Source organism: Protopterus annectens, chromosome 13.part0, assembly GCF_019279795.1.
Source record: "Protopterus annectens isolate FY-2018-M chromosome 13.part0, PAN1.0, whole genome shotgun sequence".
NCBI classification, from domain to species: Eukaryota; Metazoa; Chordata; order Ceratodontiformes; family Protopteridae; genus Protopterus; species Protopterus annectens.
The window spans coordinates 856,931,874-856,954,229 of NC_056747.1; the positions used below are offsets into that span (position 1 = coordinate 856,931,874).

A 22,356-nucleotide genomic window follows, 5' to 3' on the forward strand; every position below is an offset into this window, starting at 1 on the left:
AAATAGAGATGAAACATACAAAGCAGTGTCAAGAAATGAAATTAACAGGGCCTATATGAAAATTGACGTGTTTTTACACGATGCCCTTTCTCAAGGTTCAATTAACGAAAGTGAATATGACTTTTTGGTAGTAAAATTTCCAAAAATACCGACATTGTTTGGTATCCCGAAGACACATAAAGGTGCTGATAGATTGGAATACAGATCTATTGTAAGTGCAAGAGGATCTAAAACTGAACCCATAGCGGCCTTTGTCGACATTTCACTTAAATCTATGTTCGACGAAGTAGAACATATAATAAAAGATTCCTGGCACTGTTTGAAAAGGTTTAAAGATTTAGGAAGAATAGAGGGTGATTTTGGGTTCCTGACTATAGATGTGGTTAACCTGTTTTCGGTTATTCCACAAGAAGAGGGCCTAGAATTGTTCTTCGAAGCTATGGTTAAAAGTGGCTTGTTTACTGGACAGAAAATAAATCTCCTTTTGGATTTGATGGAAGTAGTGTTAAAGAATAATTTTTTGGCCTTTGAAGGGGATCTCTTCCAGCAGGTATTAGGGGTGGCAATGGGGGCGAAGTGTGCCCCCTTGTTTGCCAATGCAGTACTATTGACGTGGGAGAGGGAACACATTTTCAAACCCAATAAGTATAAAGAGAAAATTCTCATGTACAACAGGTTCTTGGACGATGTATTGATATTATGGAAGGGTGACCAGGATTCAGCATCTGAATTTGTGGACTATTTAGGAGGAACAACGAACTTTTTGAAGTTTACATTTAATTGGAATATTGAGAGTATTTCCTATTTGGACGTGTTGATTTGTAAAAACGAAGGGGGTTTTACAAGTAATATATTTAGGAAGGAAAACTACTCCAACTCCCTTTTACACTTTAACAGTTACCACCCATTTCATCAACGCAAGGGTTTAATTAAGGCTCAAATGGTTAGAACATCTAGGTTGGTTAGTCAAGACGAGGATTTTAAGGATGAAATGTTTAAACTGATAGGAATGTTCCTTGACCGTGGATACCCTTTAAAGCTTTTACTTAGTGTAAAAAGAGAAATAAGGAGAGAGGGGAGGTAGATATGCCCCGATTTTATTGGGTGGTTTGACCTTAAGAGAAGTAAAGGATGGTAAGAAGGAAGAACAGGAAGGTTTACGTTTAGTGGTCAAATACAATGGGACGACACCTGTCCTTATTGAAATGATCAAGGAAGTATGGAATTTCTCCCTAAGTGAAGAGGTTAAAAAGATTTTGGGTAAAAATCCTAATATTGTGTACAGTAGAGGGGAGAATCTGAAAGACATCTTAGAAAAGAACAAAACAAAAAACTACAGGTCAAATATGAAAAAATGTGGATTTTGTAGATGGTGTAGGTTTGTGAACGAAGGTGCATATGTGTGTGTAGAGGGGTACAAGTACACCATCAAATGTCCTGGACAGTGTAATTGTTGTACAAAAAACCTTGTATACCTTGCCTCTTGTTCATCTTGTAATGCGTACTATGTAGGCAAAACTATTAGGAGGCTTCGAGACCGGATTTCTGAGCATTTAAGGTCAATTAAAAAGAAAGACTTGCACAATGCACTTTATTTGCACAGTACACAATGTAGTGATTTTAAAAAGTTTTTATTTTTTGTTATAGGTCGGGTAATTGATTGTGGTGAAGGTGGAGATGTGGTCAACCGTGTTGGGGCTTTAGAAACAGAGTGGCAAATCAGATTAGATGCCTGTAGACCCCCAGGTTTAAACGACCACATCTCTATCAAACCTATTTTAAAACTTAGATCCCAACAGATATAAACTTATCTAGAGGTACACAAATGGTTTTCTTGAAAATGTTTTAATTTTTTCAAAATGTTTTAATTGATTAAGGTTTGAATTTTTTGAATTTATTTATTGTAGTGAAGTAAATGTGATTCACAGACATGATTGTTGGTAAGGTGTTATTTATACACATTAGAATAAAATTCAAGTATTGAGGAGTTTTTAAATAATTATTTGTAATTGTAAATGTCCAAAAACTACTTATATTTGGTCATTTATGAGGTTGTATAATTAATGTTTTTAGGGGGAGGTGTTTGGTTCAACCAATGGTAATGTCAAGGATGGTATTTAAAATGTATGAGATGTTTGCTTTTTGTTACGACTCTGATGATGCCTAACTGTTTGGCGAAAGCATTCTAATAGTGCTTAGTCTGTATCAGTTTGCAACTATTTGCCTGTTCTAATAAACCTCTGTGGTGTGTCCACCTTCGTGGTTTGGTTACTGGACTTTGTGGTAACTAAAAGTGTGTTACTTGATTCTGCCCTGGTGGGTGTTTTCTTTTTTCCTTTAGTTCATAAATACACCCTGTCATTGTGAAAGATAATGCATGGAGGCTTGCATGGCAGAGCTTAAAGTTCAGACACTCTCTGAGCTAAGGTAATAGCAATTAGAAAGAGTGTTTTCCAGGTCAAAAACTTACCGTCCACCCTGGCAACAAGTTCAAAGGGCACTTAAATCAAAGTGTGGAGCAAAATAGTCATATCCAAGACAGGGTAGAATCCTTAAATGGTGGTCTAAGCAGGAAGGTACCTCTGAAAAAGTCTTTACATAATTTGAGGGAAGCTAAGGTAGAATGGTTTTCTCCACCATGAAAGGTTGAAATAGCTGCTAAATGAAGCTCAACAGTAGAGTGACTACTGGCCCCATCATGAAAAATAGAAAGCTAGAAAACCCAGAACTGATGAAATAAGAGCCAAAAAAGAATTCAGATTTCTTGGGAAAGCCCATGTGGAAAATCTTTTTCATTTGCTCGTATAAACTTTTGTGGTAAAGGGTGCCTGGGAAGAAGTGAGACAATTTGGGAAGAAAACCTGGACTGGCTAGATATTACTGGAAGTAGAAAAACCAAGCTGTTAACCTAAGGAGGCTTGAATGTCAGGGTGAGGTATGCCAGACAGGTTAGAAAGAAGACCCAGCTCAGGGTCCAGCACCCAAGGCAGGTGTATCAAGTAAGGCTAGAGGAAGGGGAACCACACCTATTGAGGCCAGAATGGGGCAATGAGGATGTCCGTGATCCTCCTCTGCACAGCTTTCTGTAGGAATTTTGGAATAAGTGATGTAAGAAGCAATGGTACAGAGAAGACCAGGAGGCCAGATGTGCATTAGAGCATCCCTTTCTGAATGGATCAGGGGAAAGAACATGCTACATTTGGAGTTGATGTGACAGGCAAAAAGATTGCAGCATGGTTGCCCCAATGTTAAAAAACTTTCCTGGTATGTGCATTGCTATCAGGAAGCAGTTGGAAGATATTGCCTACTGCCACACTCCCATGGCTTTTCAACACAACAGGTAGGAATGTGTGCTCCCTTGCTTGCTGATGAACAGATTACTGACATGTTGTCTGTCTGGATAGGAATCATCCCTAGAAGGAGGATATCCTGAAAGGACTGCAATGCTAGGAGGACTGCTCTCCTCTGTCAGACACTGATGTGAAGCCTGGCCTCGGATGGAGACCATGTACCTTGGACCATCCTTCCCATGTAATGCCTCAGTACCCTAGCTGGGAAGCTTACATGGTCACTGTGGCTTTGGGGGGAGGTGAGGGACAAATGGTTAGCCCTGAGGTACTCAAGAGATTGTATCTACCACTTTATATGAGTCTTGCAAATGTTTGTCAACTAAATATGTAAACACATGGGGTGATACCTGATGGACATTGAAATGCCATTGTCCACCAATGAACTCACTTGTAATAGCTTGCCAAGGGGACTAAGGTAATGGAAGCCAGAATCAACCACTAAAGTTGAAGGACCAATCTGACCGATGGCATTTGTCAGGCTAGGAGCTGTAGGGTCTGGTTGCTCAGGATAGACAGTCTGTTCACCAGCACTCTGGCTGATCTGTGTAGTGGTATCCATGTGAGCTCCTATAAACTCCAAGGTCTGTACAAAAGAAAAATGTGATTTCTCACAATTCACTATTATGCCAGTAGCAAGCACAGATGGAGAAGATGGTCATTAGTCTGGGTTAGAAGAAGCCTGATAGGGGCTGTAAAGAGCCAGTCATCCAAGTATGGAAACACACAGAACCTATACATCATGAAATGATCTTTGGCCACTGCCATGCATTTGGTGAACACCTGGGGGGGCAGACAATAAGTGCCCCCCTCCCAACTGCCTCCAGAATGCAGTAGGAGTGCTGAAAAGGCCTCTCGAAGAAGGGACACTCGAAGCCTTGATTTTGGAGGCCTCCTCTGCCTCAAGGGCAAAGCCTCCTCTGCCACAGGGGAATCTATCTCCAGAACTGTCTGGGAAGAATCCTTAAGACTTATGGAATCACAGGTTCTTGCCCCCTTTCTGGTTTCTAGAGAAGGTCCTCTGAGGGGGCAAGAAAACATATTCCTATAGCAGAAAGGATTTTCTGTCCTGCTGACTTCTTGACTTCTGGAGAACATGTCTTTAACCTTGGGTCCAAAAAGAGTCGAACCATCATAAGGAACATTAACAAAGGATGTTTTGAAGATCTTCACAAAGTCACACAAGCACATACAAGCATGTCTCCTTATGGTAATCCCTGTACCTGCGGCACTCAAAGTGCCCTTAGTTGCATTGGATATCAGATGCATATAGGTATTTGATAGAGACTGAAGGGTTGCTAGTTGTGAGTCCATGGTTTCCTTGTCCTCTGCAGAATGGACCTTTACAGAGATTTAGAGAGCTGTTTCATCAAATCTCTCTGATGTCTTGTAATATGTGCCAAATGATTTAGCGACCTTAAAGCACAGGTAGCTGAAGCATAGACTCACTTCCAAAATCTATCCAAAGCCCTAGACTCTCTGTTAGGGAAATGGACAGATGAGTTCCTTTTTGGTGTCTGCTACCACTAGTATAGTGTCCACTGCTGGGCCTTTGCTCCAGTATTGCCTGTCTTTCAGAGCAGCAAGACATTTACCTTTTTTTTTTTTTTTTTTTTGGGTAGAGGGTCTATCACATCCGGTTCTTTCCATGTCTACCGAGAGATGAAGTCCATCATCTCATTAGCAGAAGGGATCACCCAAGTAGTAGCTCAGCCAGATCCAAAAGCCTCAAGACACACAATTCCTCTTGGGATGGGGGCTCAACAGCTCTGTGATCTCCCCAAATGAGACATTTACAAGTGGTGATCTGGGGGGATGCCTCCCCTTCATCAAAATATGTGTCTTCTGTGACGGGCTCTTGAGGGGAGTCAATGTGACCCTTCTTACATGAATGTTTCCTCTGAACTTCAGCACTGGATTGCTACAGAGAGGACTTGGTAGACTGCTGGGTGTTCTGTATGTGGAATGTCTCAAGGCTAATAGGAACCGGCTGTCCTGATGGGATAGATTGTGAAGGATCAGGATCCAAGATTTTCAGCCATGAGGAAGGTGCAGCCAAGTGAGGAAGAGAAGTCTGATTCCCCACTGTGGCAAGAGCTCTCTCAACTGCCTCAAGAGCAGAAGCTGAGGGAAAACCCCTGAACCATCCCAGTAGGAACAGAGACCTCCAAACCTGAATGCCAGATGAAACGAGATCAACTCCACTCTGACACAGACACTGGAATCAAGCTAACACTGAAGCCCCGAGAAGAAGGGATGGCTCTGACAATTTCAGAGTTGATTCTCTGTCCCCACTACTGAAGCTTCAGATCTGAGATCCCTGCAGATCTGCGGAGTTTGGAACTGGTGGAATCAGAGACCACAGACCCTAAAGACAGTGAGGGAATCACAGTAGGAGCAGCTACAGGAATGGTCAAAGGGCCGAAGCTCACAGGTCTGGAGCTGGAAGAATCCCTAGCTCAATTGGAGCCCTGAGGAACTCCCTCATCATTCTATCCACATCCTCTTTTGTCAGGTTTCTGGTAGATCTAACAGACCTTAGGAAGGAAGACATAGATGGAAATCTTTATGATCTTTTGCTGGTCTCTCTTGGGAAAAAGGGGAATGCAGCCTGGTAGAGATCGGCCCCAGTGAAAGCTTTGGCTCCGGTAAAGATGGGGTTCTGGATTATTTTATTTATTTTTTATTTTTACATTTTTTGCCAGGTTAGTCTGACTGGGCCAGTGGCCCCTTTTCAGTGGGGACCCGGGGGAAAAGCCCCAAGATATGAGAAAAGCTATTAGTATAAACAAAAAAATAGACATACATAATCAGAATAGAAATAAAATGAAAATTCACAATAGCAAAAACATTATGTCAAAAATTGTAGTAGAAACAGCAATAAACAGGTATGTCTATATACATTAAGTCCTTGGACAATGTTTAAAATCATCGATGTTATATACTAATCAGTAGTGGTAGATAGAGAAGCTTGTTTGAACAGAGTAAAATAAGATGTATAGCAGGTCAGAGCTATATGGAGAGAGAGTTATCCTGGGGTGATACAGGAACAGAGCCAGTTGTTGATTAGATGTTCTTTAAGAAAGAGTTTGGATTTGGAGGTGGAAGGGGTATTAAGTATATGTTGAGGAGTGTGATTCCAAATTGTTGCTATATGACAGGCAAATAAGGATTCACCAAAAAAAGTTATTGGCTTTCCTAACTTGTAATAGCAGTTTATTAGATGAGCGGAGGGAGCGAGTAGTGTCATAAGGTTGTACTAGGTGTGTTAGAGCAGAACAGATTTCAGGTTGGTGAAGGATGATGTGGGCAATAGCTAGTTGGTTGAACGTTAGTAAGTTTGGAAGTTCAAGTCAGTGTAATTATTTAAGGGCAGTGCAGTGGTGGATTCTATTTTGTAGGGCGGCTGCAAATCAAGTAATTTTGTGGCAGCATGTCAAGTTTTGATAGCTCAGTTTTTCTGAGATTAGAGAAAATGGGTGAGGCATGTAATAGTGTGCAAAGGAGGTGTGTTCTGGCAATTGCTTGTCTAGTTGATGGGGTGAAGAATGTTCTAGTCCTGTGCAAGCATCCACATTTAATATATACTTTTTTATAGTGAGGGCTATGTGCTTGTCATATTTCAGGCCACAGTCTTTAGTGACACCAAGTAACTTTGTGCTATCTACTGGTACGATTATAGTTCCACTGGATGAAAGTATGTGCATTGATAAGGGGAGATTTGGGAGGTTATTTGAGAATACTATAAGCTTTATCTTATTTTGGTTTAGTATTAGCTGTCTTTATTTAAGGAAAAGTTCTATGTTTGTGAAAGCAGACTGAGTCTTAGATAGGAGGTCTATTATGGAGGAGGCTGTGCAGTTGACAGTGGAATCATCTGCATACTGTATAATTGTGGCATGGGGAGAGGTGGAGCTGAGGTTGTTTGCGAAGATGGAGAAGAGTAGGGGACCAAGAATACAGAATTGTGGGACTCTTATAGTGATGGGTAGAAGTGTAGAGATCTCGTTATTCCATATCACTGATTGTTGACAGCTGGTTAAATAGCTGTGGAACCAGGTGATGGTCGTTAGAGAGAGAGAGAGAGAGAGAGAGAGATGTATAGATGCCAAATCAAGTAATAGTTTTTGATGTGATAAAGTGTCTAATTCTTTCGACATATCCAAGAAGATAGAAGAGACGAGTTGGTTACTATTTCTATGGTGGTTGATGGTGTCTGCGAAACTTAAGAGGGCTGTGGTGGTGTTGTGTTTAGGTATGAATCCATGTGGGGAGTTGGAGAGGAGGTTGCTTTGTATTAGGTAGGACAGTAGTTAAGAGTGTATGCATTTTTCTAGAATTTTGCTAAGAGGGGAGAGTATGGCAATGGGGCTATAGTTGGATTCAATGGACTGACTACCTTCGTGTACGGGTATTATATGGGAAATTTTCCAGAGTTTTGGTATATACTGTTCAATGAGTTTGCGATTAATTAGTAGGGAGATAGGGTAAGAGACAGAGTCTGATGCTAACTGAAGAAATTCACTTTGGGGTTGATCTACAGCTAGTTTAGTGGGTATTAGTTGGAGGAGGAGTTTTCTGATGTAAGTAGTTGGGAGAGGATGAAATGAAAAAGCTGTGGGTTGGTGGTCAACTGTTGAGGGGATGGTAGGAGGGTCTTTGTTGCTGTTGTTGACTAAGGTCAGAAAAGAGTTAATGAAATATGTGTTGAATTGGGTTGCGGAGCTTATGTTGGGGTTTAATTTGCTAGGGGAGGGAGTAGTTGTTTGGCCAGGATTTAAGAGTTGTTTGATGGATAGTCAGAATTTTTGTGGGTTGTTTTTATGTTTCTGTTGTGCTGTGGTGTAGTATGATTTTTTGTTAGATCTGATCTGTTTTTGGTCAGGTTGTGCAGTTGACGGTATTTGTGGAGGGAGGCTTGGGGTTTGTAGGCTTGATATGTGGGCCAAGCTTAATCTCTTTGTTTCATAGTGTTTACGCCATCTCTTATTACCCAGGGTACTGGCGTGGATTTGCAGCATCTTCTATGGATAGCAACAAGGGTGTCTAGGATGTTTAGGAATAAGTTGTTGAAGTATGCAACAGCCTCATCCAGGGGAAGTTGTCTTAGGGGGGAGCAGTTGTGATGTTGCAGGAGGTAGATGAATATATCTGTGGAAAACATTTTTTGAGGGCAGCTATTTTTATATATAGCGTTTTTGGATAAGTTAGTTTTGTGCCTAATAAGGTAAGTGGGGGAATGGTCACTTAGGGAGTCAGGGTAGAAAACAAATTGCGAGCAAAGGTGTGGACAACTGGAGAGTATCCAGTCTAGTACTGAGTGTCTAATGCTGTGTTTGCCTATCTGAGTCGAAGTTAATATGACTTGAGTGAAACTGAATAGATTGATATGACTGGTGGGGTTGATGGAGGTGCAAGTACTCCAGTCTAAAAAAGTCAATTAGGATGACTATTTCATGATTTATGGTAGAGGATGCCCAACTAAGTAGGTTTTCTATCAAGTGGGTATTTTTACCAGGGTGGAGATATACTGCTATGATGATGATGGCCTTATTCATGTTAAGTTGAAGATGTGAGATGAGTATTTCCAGGTCAGTGAATTGGGGAGAGGTAATGGAAAGATGTATGTTTAGGAAGTTTTTATACATGATTGCCATGTCACCTCTGCATTTATTTCTGTCTACTCTAAGGATGTTAAATCCCTGGGGTAGAAATTCTTCACTTTTGTTATTGCTCGAGACAGGTTTTGGTAATTGTTATAATATCTGAGGAGTAAAGTGAAAGGGTAGCTTGAAATTCAAATGATTTGTTAAGAATACTCCTGATGTTGAGGTTTAGAAAGAATAGTCCAGTGATAGTTTGAGTTAAGGGAGGTGTTTTTAACAAGTTGGAGTTAAGCTGTTGAAGTGGTGTCTGAGTGGTAGGGTTGGGGCCAGAGTTGAGGTGGATGTCCCCACTTAGATATAATAGGTAAGGTATTAGTAAGAAGCAGAGAGAGGGTTTTTAGTGAGTAGGCAGTACTTGTGTTGGATGTGTGGGGGTGTATGAGTGATGAAATATCTTAGTGCGAATAGGTGGATGGGTGTGTTTTCGATTAGTTGTGCATATATGTAGGTGAGTAGTAGTGAAGGAGATGAGTTTAGGGGAATGGTGGGTGAGTGTGTACGTAAGGTTTGGAGGTGGTGGTAAGAGGTGAGTTCATAAGTCATTATGAGGAAAGTGATGAGTAATAAATTGAGTAGCCACATACTGTAGTAAGCCTGGTGAATAGGGTTTTATAGGGCATAATGGTGTAATATGAGTTAGAGTAAAAAGGGATGTACCAGTCTGATGGCTAAGTAGTATAGGTGTCGCTTGAGCAGGAGTAGAGTGGGAGAGGAGTACATGGAAACTGAGGGTTGGTGTGCACTAAGGAGGTTGTTGATTGGATGAAGTGGGTGATGTGAAGAATGGAGGGTGAGAAAGGAGAGACTTGAGTGGACTAATGAGTGATAGGATTTGCTTTTGAAACAGTGGGTGCGGTTAGGTAAGTATAAAGATGGGGAAAGTGGTGGGGGTGGGAATAGAGGTAGGGTAGAGGAGCAGAGTGAGCCCCAGATGGCGAATGGAGTGGGCCAGAGATGGCCAAAGCACAACACTTTAGAGATGTCTGTTGCAAAAAAAAATCAGTGAGCAGGTGATTAAAAATGCTAAAAACCTTTGCAGGAGACTATGTTGGGTTTAGGTGGAGAAGTTTGTTGGTAGAGTTTAAGGTTGTTATTATTGTAAGAAAACTTTGTCAAAAAGAGGGATTCTGCAGGTAGGGAGGCCAGAATGTATATTACTACTTGATGGGGTGGGTGCCAGTTTGGAGGCACAAGTCGCGGTCTAGATAGTGCACTAATGGTTAACAGTACAGGATAACAGTTTGCTAAGAGGCAGAATTACACATACAAGTTTGTTGTCTGTTCCTTGTGGAACACTGGCTGTATCACATAAGCTGTTCAGCACCTAGTTATCTTTCCTGCTGTCCTGACAAATGGGGAAGTTCAGTAGTGGGATGAGTGGCCCAAGGTACCTACAGAAATCATGCTCTCATAGTTCTGTACCATCCCCTCCCTGTGCAGCTCCTTCAAATGCAAAGGAGGAGTAGGATCCAATGATCTAGTTTTTCTTGAAGCCAGAGCCGAAGACTATCGATATGAAGGACAGTGGTCAAGGGAGCTCTTCCTTTTTTCCTTGCCCTTCCCCCTGGGCTTGCCACTGTTCTCCCCTCTAGATTTGTCCAAGGATTTCTTACAGGATGGGGAGGCTCCAAAAAGTGAAGAAACAGATTTGGATGATTCTCTCACAGAAGGGAGAAGTCTCTTCAATTCCAGCTTGTTTCTACATTAAATAGCAATGCGGTGCCCAAAGGTCATAGAAATGGAGAAATCCTTATCCAAATGGCCAGCACCCAAACAATAAGCACATTTCTGGTGTGCATCCGAGTTAAGAAGTTTGTGGTTGCAAGCCACACATTTTTTGTACCCTGATGAGTTGTCAGACATTATTTATCCAACTAAAACGTAAAGAGCAGATTTGACAGAGAAGTTTTTTTTTTATTAAACTGGAAATACCAACAATTGTAAACTGAAAGCAACAATACCAAATGGTAAACTCAACAGACAATAGCAACAATGGTAATAACTATTACCCAGCAGCACATACCCAAGTATGACAGAAACAAGATGAGAAGGCGCCAAAGGCGCAAGACATATGAAAGAAAAGCATTCGACCTGACAAGAAAGTTCATGGGTAAGGGAAAAGTTATTAAGAAAATGAGGAAATGTACCCTCTGACAAGCAGAATAAGAACAACTTTCCAAAACAGTACTGAAATACCACAGCAATAGTAAGAAAAACAGATAACATAGCTGAGGCAAGCCTGAGCCGAGTGGACCATGTCTATTCACTATGAGCAGCAAATGACATTGGGGGCAGGAGGGGATTACGGGTAAGGGGAGAAGCCTGAGTTGAAGATCCTGAAGTCTAAAAGTGGCCTAAGTCACAGCTGAGATTGGAGAGAAAATCCATCTGTTGAGGAATGGATGGAACAGACAACATCAGACTATATAACTTTGGAGGTATCCAGGGTAGGGTATTAGCAACAGACTAGGAGTGGTATTACAGAAGTGATAGAATTATAGGCATTACACAAAGCGAATGTCAGTTTTATAAGCTGGGATACTAGTTATATAACACAGTTAGAGGGAATCCAAATTGTGAAACAGAAAACAGATGACACCCATCACAGTTTTGGACCACATTATTTTTTGGTATCATGGCAAGTTCTGGTAAAACTGGATTTGATGCAGCCAGTGAAACTCTGTCATGCATTCATTCGTTCATTTTCCTTATTCAAACTGGGCTTTGTCAGATGAGACCAAGGTATACAAATAAACCAATGCTAATAAACATACAAAAAGAATCCCCATTGTAACTGCAAAACTTTAACTACAAAAAAAAAGCAAACTGATGGAGTACACTGAATGCAACTGCTGTTCTCCTTTAAACTTGTTTTTCTGCAGAGTCCCTCTGCACCCTCTTATTACCTATATAAACTCCTAGATCACCACACCTCAGAGAAAAGGGAATACTCTGAGATGCAGCAATCTCGGACTTGGTATTCAAGTGTTACTATTAAGCCTGTTCTTAAAGCCAGAGCCCTCCGGTAGATGGGCTCAAGTTTCATATTTTAAGGGTTTTATACATATTTATTTTAGAGTTATGTATCATTGTAAAGTTTATGTTTTTGTTGTAGTTGGTGCACTTTTTGCTAAGTGTTATATAGGATACTTTGGTATCTAATGTGTTCTTTAAGTTTTTATAGAAGCAGGTTGTTTCAACAGTACTACCAAGTAGTAATTTTAAGATTGAGCTAATTTGGTTAATTGAATCATTGCTTGATTGATGTTTGCTATATAACGGATGATGACTGCTTGATTTTGTAATGTCTGAAGAAGCGGAGAGTATCTCTGCAAAAGCGCTCACATTTTGTTCTTTGAAATAAAGAAGTTTTAACTCAGCATTGACGTTTGGATTATTAGCTGGAAAAAGCCTTCATCCTGATTGAACTGCTGCTTCCTTTTGGTGGTTATTTTATATTTTCTGTAGGATTTTATCGTTTTTTTGTGGATATATATATATATATATATATATATATATATATATATATATATATATATATATACACACACACACACACACACACACACACACACATATATATATATATATATATCAGATGGATATATATATATGCGAGTGTATGGTGTGGCAGAAGTACCACAACAGGGCTAACCACCCAGTGGTGTAAACCTTATCTCTAGATGATTGTCACTGTTGAAGTGACACCGGGACCCTAGGTGCAAAATGGGAAAAGGGGTTGTGGGTGGATGGATAAATATATATATACATTAAAAACTAAAACTGTACCACAGGGGACATAATAAATATGGAGGAAACAAGATGAAACTGTAGAGAAGTGACAGTGAAGAAGACCAAATACACTGCACATTCAGAATACAAATAAGGATTAAAAGGGCTAATTTAATAAACAGATGGTTAAGTCAGAGCAAGGTATAATAATTTACTTTAAACTGGATTACAGTACTTGAGTTTGGTAAGCTGTGCACTTGTAGGTGGCTCCTGCTGCAAAGTAAACGAGGAAGGATGTCCTGGAGTACCTAAAATCATTAAAACTCATATTCCAAATAGAAGATCTGGCAATATCCTAGGTCCCAAAGCAGAGCCTTAAGGACAAATCACTGTTGGCAAATCTGGTGCTTAGCTTTGCACAGTCAGTGGTATAAAAATGGAGGGAATGCAAGCAGCAATATAATAGATATTACGTTTTCCTTGAGGGAGGATAACAGTCCAAGAACTGAAGTTTAAATGACAATGTGCACAGAAAGCAGTCAGCTTACCAACTGGCAGGGATCCAGCATGCCACAGTGATGGCCCTCTTAGAAAGCTGGCATCATAAATGCACTGAGCTTGTTACAGTTTGTAACTGGGAAACATTCGGAAGTGAAGGTGAGCAGCATGCAGAGCAAAATGTAGTCAATCACTGACAGCAGAATATTCTTGCAGTGCATGGAGTGCCATGATTACACTCCAAAATTGGAAAAAAAAACTATAAATTGCTTCTATAGCGTGATACCTGACCGTAACAGCACTTTCAGAGGTGTTATGAAGTTGTTACATACACCCTTAGAACTGTTACAGTTGGGTGTCATAGAAGGTACATTACTTCACTCTCAACTGTCCCTGAATATATTGCCTTATATTTTCGTTCTGTCTGCTGAAGTTTACACACTTCAGTCTGTAAGTAACTTAATTAAATAAATTGCAAAAGTATTTAAAACTGACTTTTTCCTCCTATTCTATTTACTCGCTGTCTATGTGAGAGCACTCACTAAGTGCTTTAGTGACTTTCAAAGCTGGTAAAACACTTTCTGCTTTTTTTTTCTGTAATTGGTAAAATGAAGTAGACAAATACAGCAGAGGTTGCTACAGATCTTATTGAATGAGCCTTTAATGTTTTTGGTAAGGGGAGATTCAATTTGTTATAGATAAATGAAATGCAATCTGTCAACCATTTAGTCAGAGTTACCTTTGTAACTGATTCACCCAATTTATTATGTGCAAAGGGAACAAATAGCTGATCTGTCTTTCTAATCTCTTTTGTTCTGTGTAAGTGTAGCATATATTTTCCTTTATTTATAATTTTTGGAAAGAATGCTGCAAATTAATGGATTGGCTGATGTTGGATTCTGACACCACCTTAGGAAGGAAAGAAGCATTGGTACATAAAGTAACCCTAACCTTATGAAAAAATCAAATATGGAGGCTTAGAAGATAATGCCTTGAATCACGGAAATTCTTCTAGCAGATGTAACTGCAGCCAAAAAGATAATTTGCCAGGTCATAAATTTTAGATCACATTTAGCTAACCCCAAGTTTCCAGGTCTCTACATTTTCAGAGCTTGTGTTCACATTGTAATTGGAACCAAAAATATAGTTTTCCAGGTCAAAATATTTAGATCACATTTAGCTGCAGGTTCAAAGGGAGAATAAATTAAGACTTGGAGTACCAAATTCAAATCACATGGTGGCATGGGGTCCTTAAAAGAGGGCCTTAGCAGAACAGTACCTCTCAAAAAGGCCTTGCACAATTTAGAGGAAGCTAGTGAAGAATTTTGGAATCCCACATGAAAGTTAGAGATTGCTATAAGCTGAACTTTAATAGTTGATGAACTAGCATCCTCATTAAATAAACTCGCTAAAAATTCTACAACAGACTGAACTGGAGCTGAGAAGGGATCCATCTGATTTTTCTCTGCCCAACAAACAAACCGTTTCCATTTACTTCTGTAGAGTTCCCTAGTAGAAGGTTTGGGTCTACATCACATCGTCAAACTTGTAGAAGTTTGAACGATGTAATGCTGAACCCAAAAGTCCGAAAAGCAAAAATAGTGAAGACACGGCACATCGTTTTTTTTCTCCAGGGAAAAAAAAATGGTGGGCCATTTTCACGGCTTTGCTATTTCCTCCATTGTGGTGCGATCTCGGAGTTCGTATATTTAAGTAGGGGGATGTTGGGGGTTGTGGGGGCAAAGCCCCCAGTTTAGTTTTAGTTTAAGATTTATGTTTTTTTTTTTTTTGTTAGGGAACAGCGATTTTTTTTTTCCTGAGAAAATAATTTGCTGTTCTGTGTGTTCGTTATTGTGCGGTTTCAGACTTTTGGGTTCAATATTACAATGTTTGAACTTATACAAGTTCGACGATGTGATACAGACCTGGCTTTATGGGAAGATAAAAGTATAGAAAGGAAAGGGGGAAACAGCATTGGCTGCCTGGCAATTGAGGGAATTGGAGAAACCATGCTGTTAGTTTGAGATCTGAGATATCCGGATGAACCATGCCTATCCTGAGTTAGGACATCTGGAAACAGATCCAGAATTCAAGGTGGATATACTAGATGAGGACAAAGGAAGGGAAACCAAATCTGTCTAGACCAATAAGGTGTGATGAGGATGACTTTGCTCTTCAACTGAGCTGCTTTATGAAGGAATTTGGGAATAGGGGAATCAGGGACAAGCATATAGAAGACTTGGGGGGGGGGGCAATAGTGGAGTAGAGCATCCCTTGGAGATTCCCCCAGTGGGGGGATCAGGGCCAAGAAGCTGCTGCACTTGCTGTTTAGGGGGGATGCAAAAAGATCGCAGGAAGGTTGGAGCCACAGACTGGAAATCATTTCCGTCACTCTGCTGATGAGAGAGCACTCATGACGTAGTAAGATGGATCTGCTGAGTTTGTCTTGTATCACAGTGGACTTCCCCAGAACGTGCATTACTATTAGAAAGCAGCTGGAAGATATCACCCATTGCCATGCTTTGAGGGCTTCTCAACACAGGGGATAAGATCTGGTTTCCTTTTGTTTGCTTATGTACCAAACTACTGACATGTTGTCTGTCTGGACTACAAAAGTCCCAAGAGTGATAGTGTCTTTGAATGACTCCAATGCAAAAGTACCACTCTCATCTCCAGAACACTGATATGCAAGTTGGCCTCTTAGGGGGAGCAAGTGCCTTGGACTGTCTTCCCCAGAAAATGCCCCTCCCCCACCCAATCTGGGAAGTGTCTGTAGTCATTACGGCCTTGGGCTGAGGGAGGATAAAAAGACAACCTTGTAACAGCTGTTGTGACTGCATCCACATGGAAAGGTATTGTTTGCATACCTGGGCTATTTTCATCTTTGCAGATGTGGGTTGAGAAAGCACTGACCATTATGTTGCTAACATCAATTGTACAATTCTCATGTGGAATCTTCCAAAAAGGGCTAAAATTATTGCAGGTGACATTGATCCCAGGGCTTGCAGAATCAATCGGGCTAAAATTCAGATACTGCAAATTATTTTCCTGACCTGGTTCTTTATTATTTGCCCTCTTGATAGACAATGAGAAGCTATCATAGATACTGCGTTGAACACTGCTCCTATGAATTCCAATGTCTGGGCTGGTTGAATGAAAACTGACATCAGATCTACCGTCAGTCTGTACATCAACCTTTATAACAACAGGGCAAATTTTATTATTTTTAATTCTATATATAATATGATCAATACACTTTTACACCTCATCAGCCCAAATTACAACACTATATTAACTTTAACTTGCTTCTTTCCAGCCTTTCTTACCTTATTACAGAGTAAAGACTGGACACATTACAATTAAGAAAGTGCACTTTCTTACTTAAAGCAATTACTGATAAAACTACCCACTTCACATAAAAAACTCTGCATACTTTACAGAACTGCTTTACAATATCACATGCAACTTATATCATGTCATTTTATACATATATTAACAACAGAAGCTTCTTTTTATTTACAGTTATTCTTCAGTCCCTTCACAGTCACTCTAAACATTAATGACAAATATGCTTTAAAGTTTAACCATCAGTTTAACACAGACAACAAACTTCCAGTCTTTTTCAGCCACTTCTTCCTGCAAAACCACAAGTCTAAACTGCATCTAATGGGATTGATGCATTGCAGTTCTCCCATTTATTCACTAAATTCACATTGTTATTGATCTTCTTCCTAATCATCTTGACCTCCAAACACCAATCTCTTGTTTAAGACCAAGGTATGTCTGCTTCTTCTAGTCAGCTCCTGCACCTTTTCTGCTGTTTAAGGATTTTCTTTTGGAACAATGGAAGAGGTTTCATTGGCAAAGCATCAATGTGGGCTTTATTACTGTCAGAAAATTAAAAAAGCAGAGTCTTATTTGGCTTACTGAATCATTCTTTGTTGGATAAACTTTATTTTCTCCATAGCCTGTTCTGCATCCAAATAATGTCTTTGAACCTCAAGGGGAAAAAACTGTCTGAAGACAGCTGGATAAAGCAACTTGAATCTCATATCTTCCTCTCAACATCTTCTAATTACCTTTATAAACTTGCTTCTGTTCTGCCTGGTGTACAATCATTTTTCACAAACACTCTGGTGGCACCTATTTTTAACATTTTACCCTTCAGCCTCCGTTTTGTAAGGTGCAACTCTTTCTGCTCGTATGATTGCATCTTTATTAATATAGATCTTGTCTGATTTCTCATGGTCACATTTGAGGCATACACACAATGTTCCCTCTCAATTAACAAATCCTGGTGTGGAACACCAGTGCAGTTGCTTACATCTATTTTCATAAAATGAATGCAGTCTATTCCCTCTGGTTTCTCTGAGCAGCAAAAATTCTCAGGTTTTCTTTATGTGCTCTGTCTTGTAACTCTAATAATGAAACAACTCTTCTTGAGAAGCCTCATATTCAGGCAGCATTTCCTTCATTTCAACCTCTTTCTTCAGTTTAAACTCATCTGAATAGCTATGTAAAGCTTAATTTTATATTTCTAATCTTTTGTCATTTGACTTTATATGCTCCTCCAGTGTCTCGCTTATTTTAAATATCTCTGACCGCATCTGATTTATTCTTCCTCCAAATTACTGGAAGTCAACTTCTGTATTAAAGCTGAAATATGAATTGTTTTTTGCTGAACAGGTGCAAGGGTCTTACCAGTCATAGGTTTTTTGTTTTCCTTTTTCTGGTGGAATTCTCTTACTTTCTACAAAATCTTCTTTGTTAGCATCTAGACAGTCAAAATGATAGTCAGTAATGCAATTTTACTCAAACCGATAACATGTAATGTCTTTTTTTTTTAACAATTTTTCAGTTTTCATACTGAGAGAGTTCTAATCAGCCTGCTGCTCAATGGGCAGCCATTTTAGAAGTCTTCTAACCTATATCTTTTCTGTAATTTCTCTCTCCTATCAAACTTCTGTAGTATAAACACTATTTTCTCACTTTCTTTAACTTCTTCAAACTTTCAAATATTCTTATAGTCTCACATCTACTATTGTCTATCAACCTTTGGCTTACAACTTTTTTCACTATAATGACATTTGCTTCACGAGTTTCCATTAACTGCTTTACTAAATCAAGTCTCCTTCACTAGAAGCAATTTCTTTTTCATTTCCTCTTGCACTCTTTGCATAACCCCCTTTTTAATTCATTGCCTTTTCCTCCAGTTCTACCTTCCACACTTAGAGGAAGACAACTGTTTTAATTCTTGGATATCATTATCCGATTAACTTAAGTCACACTCCTCCTCCTTAAGCTTCACTTCTCCCAAGACTGGGTCATCTAAAAGACATGATCAATCTTTGTTGATATACAATTTCAAATTTCAGTTAACTGACTGAGGCTCTTCTCTGATTTCACATCCAAACATCTCTGCTATGTTTTTTGCAGTCATCTTTATACTGTCACACTGGAAAATAATTTTGCCATTCTAATTATGTAATTACTGGCAAAACAAATATGGCTGAGAGGACAGTTTTAGCAATCATTACTATTTTCAATGTCATTTGATCTATGTTTTATAGTTTTGGGGTTAGTTTCAATGGGTTTGATATTAGGGCCACTGTACGTAATAGTTTATAACACACCTAAAGAGTAGCTACAATTCAAATTCTTCTTGCTATGAAGCACAATTCTATGGACAGGCACGAGATAAATTTTCAAAGCAGGTATTATTTGCCATTTCTCTACGAATGTGTGACTGAGAAGTCAATATACAGACGTGTGTGTGTGTGTGTGTGTATATATACATATATATATATATATATATATATATATATATATATGTGTGTGGGCCTAATTTCGCTCATTGAAAGTACACCTCTTCGAAACTGAAAAAGCTGAACTTACTTAAGCGAAAGTGCAGTTTAACGAAACTGCACTTTTGTGAAATACAAATAACCGAATACCTGTTGGCTGTTTCGGGATCTTCTACAGTGAGCATAAGGAAACAACTGAAAGAAAAAAAAAAAAAAAAAAAAAAACTACAACAAACAGTAACAGCAAACTGCAGCCTCCATGTGAGGGTTTGTGCCCCCACACCCCTACTAATAATATATACCAAGTCCAAGATTGCACTACAGTGGGGAAAAAGGGTACTTAACATTTCTTTATCCTCACTGTAGAAGATCCCTGAACAACCAACAGGTATCTGGTTATTTCTATTTCGCGAAAGTGCGGCTTTGTTAAACTGTACTTTCGCTTAAATAAGTTTGGCTTTTTCAAGTTTGAAAAGGTGTAGTTTTGATGAATGAAAATAGACACATATATGGGAATGTGTGGGTGTAGGGGAACTCACTGTACTTATGACATTTTCAGCTTATTCAATTTTAGTGCCTTTTCTGTGACTGATTAAGTCAGTGATGTGCCCTCTGAACTTTACATTTCAATGATTGTTTGTGTCTTTCGGCTTTTCCCGGTTATTCTGTGGCATGAATCTGGTTATTTTTTATATTGATATTATCTATTACTTGTGCTTTGTGGCAGACTTCTTGCAGTTCAGTGAAAAGGGAGCAAAATCACAAATTCAATTAAGGCAGCAACAACAGAAGAAGCAAGTTAATAGGAAAACTAGTCCACAAAAAACTAGGCTCCCTATACAGGCATAAGTCCTTTTCTCACAAAAAGCAAGAGTCACTCTTGCACAAAGCCACCTCCTCTCAACTCTATTATACGCAGCACCACTCTTTACCCAAATCAGACAATGTGACCTAGACAAACTAGAATCATGCTACAATAAAATAGCCAAGTTTGCTACTAACTCAACCTATAGAACCCATCACTGTGCTGCACTAAAAGAACTAAAATGGCTTGAGCTACCACAGCTACTTAACTATCACCAGCTGGGCACAGCCTACAATATTCCCAAATATCCTGAAAAAAAAGCCTCATTATCCAACCTACTTACTATCTATACTACAAACCAATACCTAAGATCCAGTGAAAAATCTCTCCTCTTCATCACCAAGGCTAACAATAATGCAGGGAAAGCGCTCTACTCCCACACCATTGCCAGAAATTGGAACTCTCTTCCCCTATCTGTGTCCACTGCCCCCTCCACATCCATATTCAAAAACTCCCTCAAATTCTTAGTACATGGTTATGCCCTTGTATCACATAACCCTACCCATACTACTATTAACTCCCCAAATTCCTCTCTGATCACATGCTGGAGCTCTGATCCTCTGTAGGCTTGGTAATCTGAAAGGGTACTTTTAGCTGTAGAATCTTACTTGATATATTTTCTTTTCTTACCAAAGTATGACTGACATTGTCTTTTTACCCATGTTTTATATCTTTTACCTGGAGTGTTTTTATTAATTCTTGTTATATTACTATGCTCAGCATACATGATGTAACCTGTTTTGTGTATTATGCTGGATGTACTGTATTTGTATAACTTGATATTGGAGCTTTTCTCCCCGGGCCTCCGCTGAAAATGGACCTGGTCCAGTCGGAATTTCCCGGTTAACAAATATAAAATAAAATAAATAAATAAAAAAAAACATTCCAATGTAACTCAAGCTGATATTGACAGGCAGAGGCAAAGGTGTGCAGTTTAGTACACAGACCTGTTAATCTGTTTAATGACATCACTGGAAAGTCACTGATGTACTGATATGTGTAGTAGAATAAGCACTAACATCCACTGAAGGCTATAACCAATAAGGAATAAAAATATGTAACTATTTGGAAGTAAAGCTTTACAAATTTGGTATACTTATGAAGTCTAATATGAATATGCCAGCAAGAGAACTGATCATAAATTCTGCATTCTGTCACTCTTGGTACATTCCTATAGCAAAAGATTAAAAAATGTATGCATTCTGAAAGGAATATTAATAATCTCTTGGTATTGTCCTGATGATCAGTGCACAAGGACAGAGAAAATCCTTTTATAATAAGACTAACTCCTAAATGTAAAGGTGCATTACAACCTGCTTTTATATTTACATTTAGTAGAGTTCTACAATGGAAATCACTTGCTTCTCAGGTACAAAATTTATTCAAAGAACGCTCTGACATAACTGAATGAAAATCTGTAAGATTCTTATATTTTCATGTAGTTAATGTCTGTTACTTTTCTTTGAAAGTAAAGCTAGGAATACTTACAGTGCAGATTGATTTAATTAACCGAACAGGTGTTTTATTGATACTTTCTCTCACCATCACAATTATAGGAGAAATAAAACTTCAAATGCAGATTGCTTTTACAGATTACTGACTAGCATGTAATGGAAAAATGCATAACTGTCTTACTTATTCAGTCTTACTTAGAATAAACATCAAGTCATAGATACATACTTGGATGAGAGCGCCCCAACAGCATCCATCGAGGGTCATATGGGGCTTTAGTTGGGACAAATTCAATTTCTCTGTCAATGGAGTCCTTAGGGCTGAGGATTGGGACCAGGCTCCCTATGTTCTGAAGAAAAGTAAAACATAAAATTAACATGAGATTATTAGACAATCATCCTAAGATAGCTAATATGTAGAATAACTGCAACATGTAAAGTGAAAGCATACTGATTGAAAGCTGCCTTATTATTTTATTTTATTTTATTTTATTTTACATTTGTTGACCGGGCTAGTCCAGCTGGATACATATCCATTTTCAGCAGAGGCCCGGGGAGAAAAGCTCCTCGAGAGTACAAAACAAAGTATGACGTTAATCAAATAAAAACAGTAAATAAAATTCACAGTTTAACAAATAGAAGTACTATATACAATTTAGCTATATTATGCAAAAAAGAACATATTGAAATAAAAAGTTGGGTAACAGGTAAGTAAATAAGTACAGTACAGGAACATGCTAGAAAGAAGTGTGTTAACATAAGATACTAGAGTGACATAAGAGAGATAATAAGATATAAGAGATAGTCAAGATTAGTTAAGAGACAAGTTATGCTTCTGGATTCAAGTATGCAGGTAGATTATACAGACATTAAGATTTAGAGATTTAGTGAGAAGACAAGAGTAGTTAGTCTGGGTTAAGACAGGTGCATAGCCAATGTGTTTTAAGGTAGGATTTAAGCCTGATTTTGAATTGCGTAAGTGATGGTAGTGAG

General features: G+C 39.0%; 1 protein-coding gene across 6 annotated transcripts in view; it reads right to left on the reverse strand.

The window, feature by feature from the left end:
* ACACA (acetyl-CoA carboxylase alpha) overlaps positions 1-22,356 on the reverse strand; it is a 2,143,878-nt gene that overhangs the window by 481,559 nt on the left and 1,639,963 nt on the right. For all 6 annotated transcript variants that reach the window (XM_044054575.1, XM_044054578.1, XM_044054576.1 and 3 more), the window contains one exon: positions 21,593-21,713. In XM_044054575.1, coding sequence (XP_043910510.1) covers positions 21,593-21,713 — 121 coding nt within the window. The remainder of the gene's footprint in view (positions 1-21,592; positions 21,714-22,356) is intronic.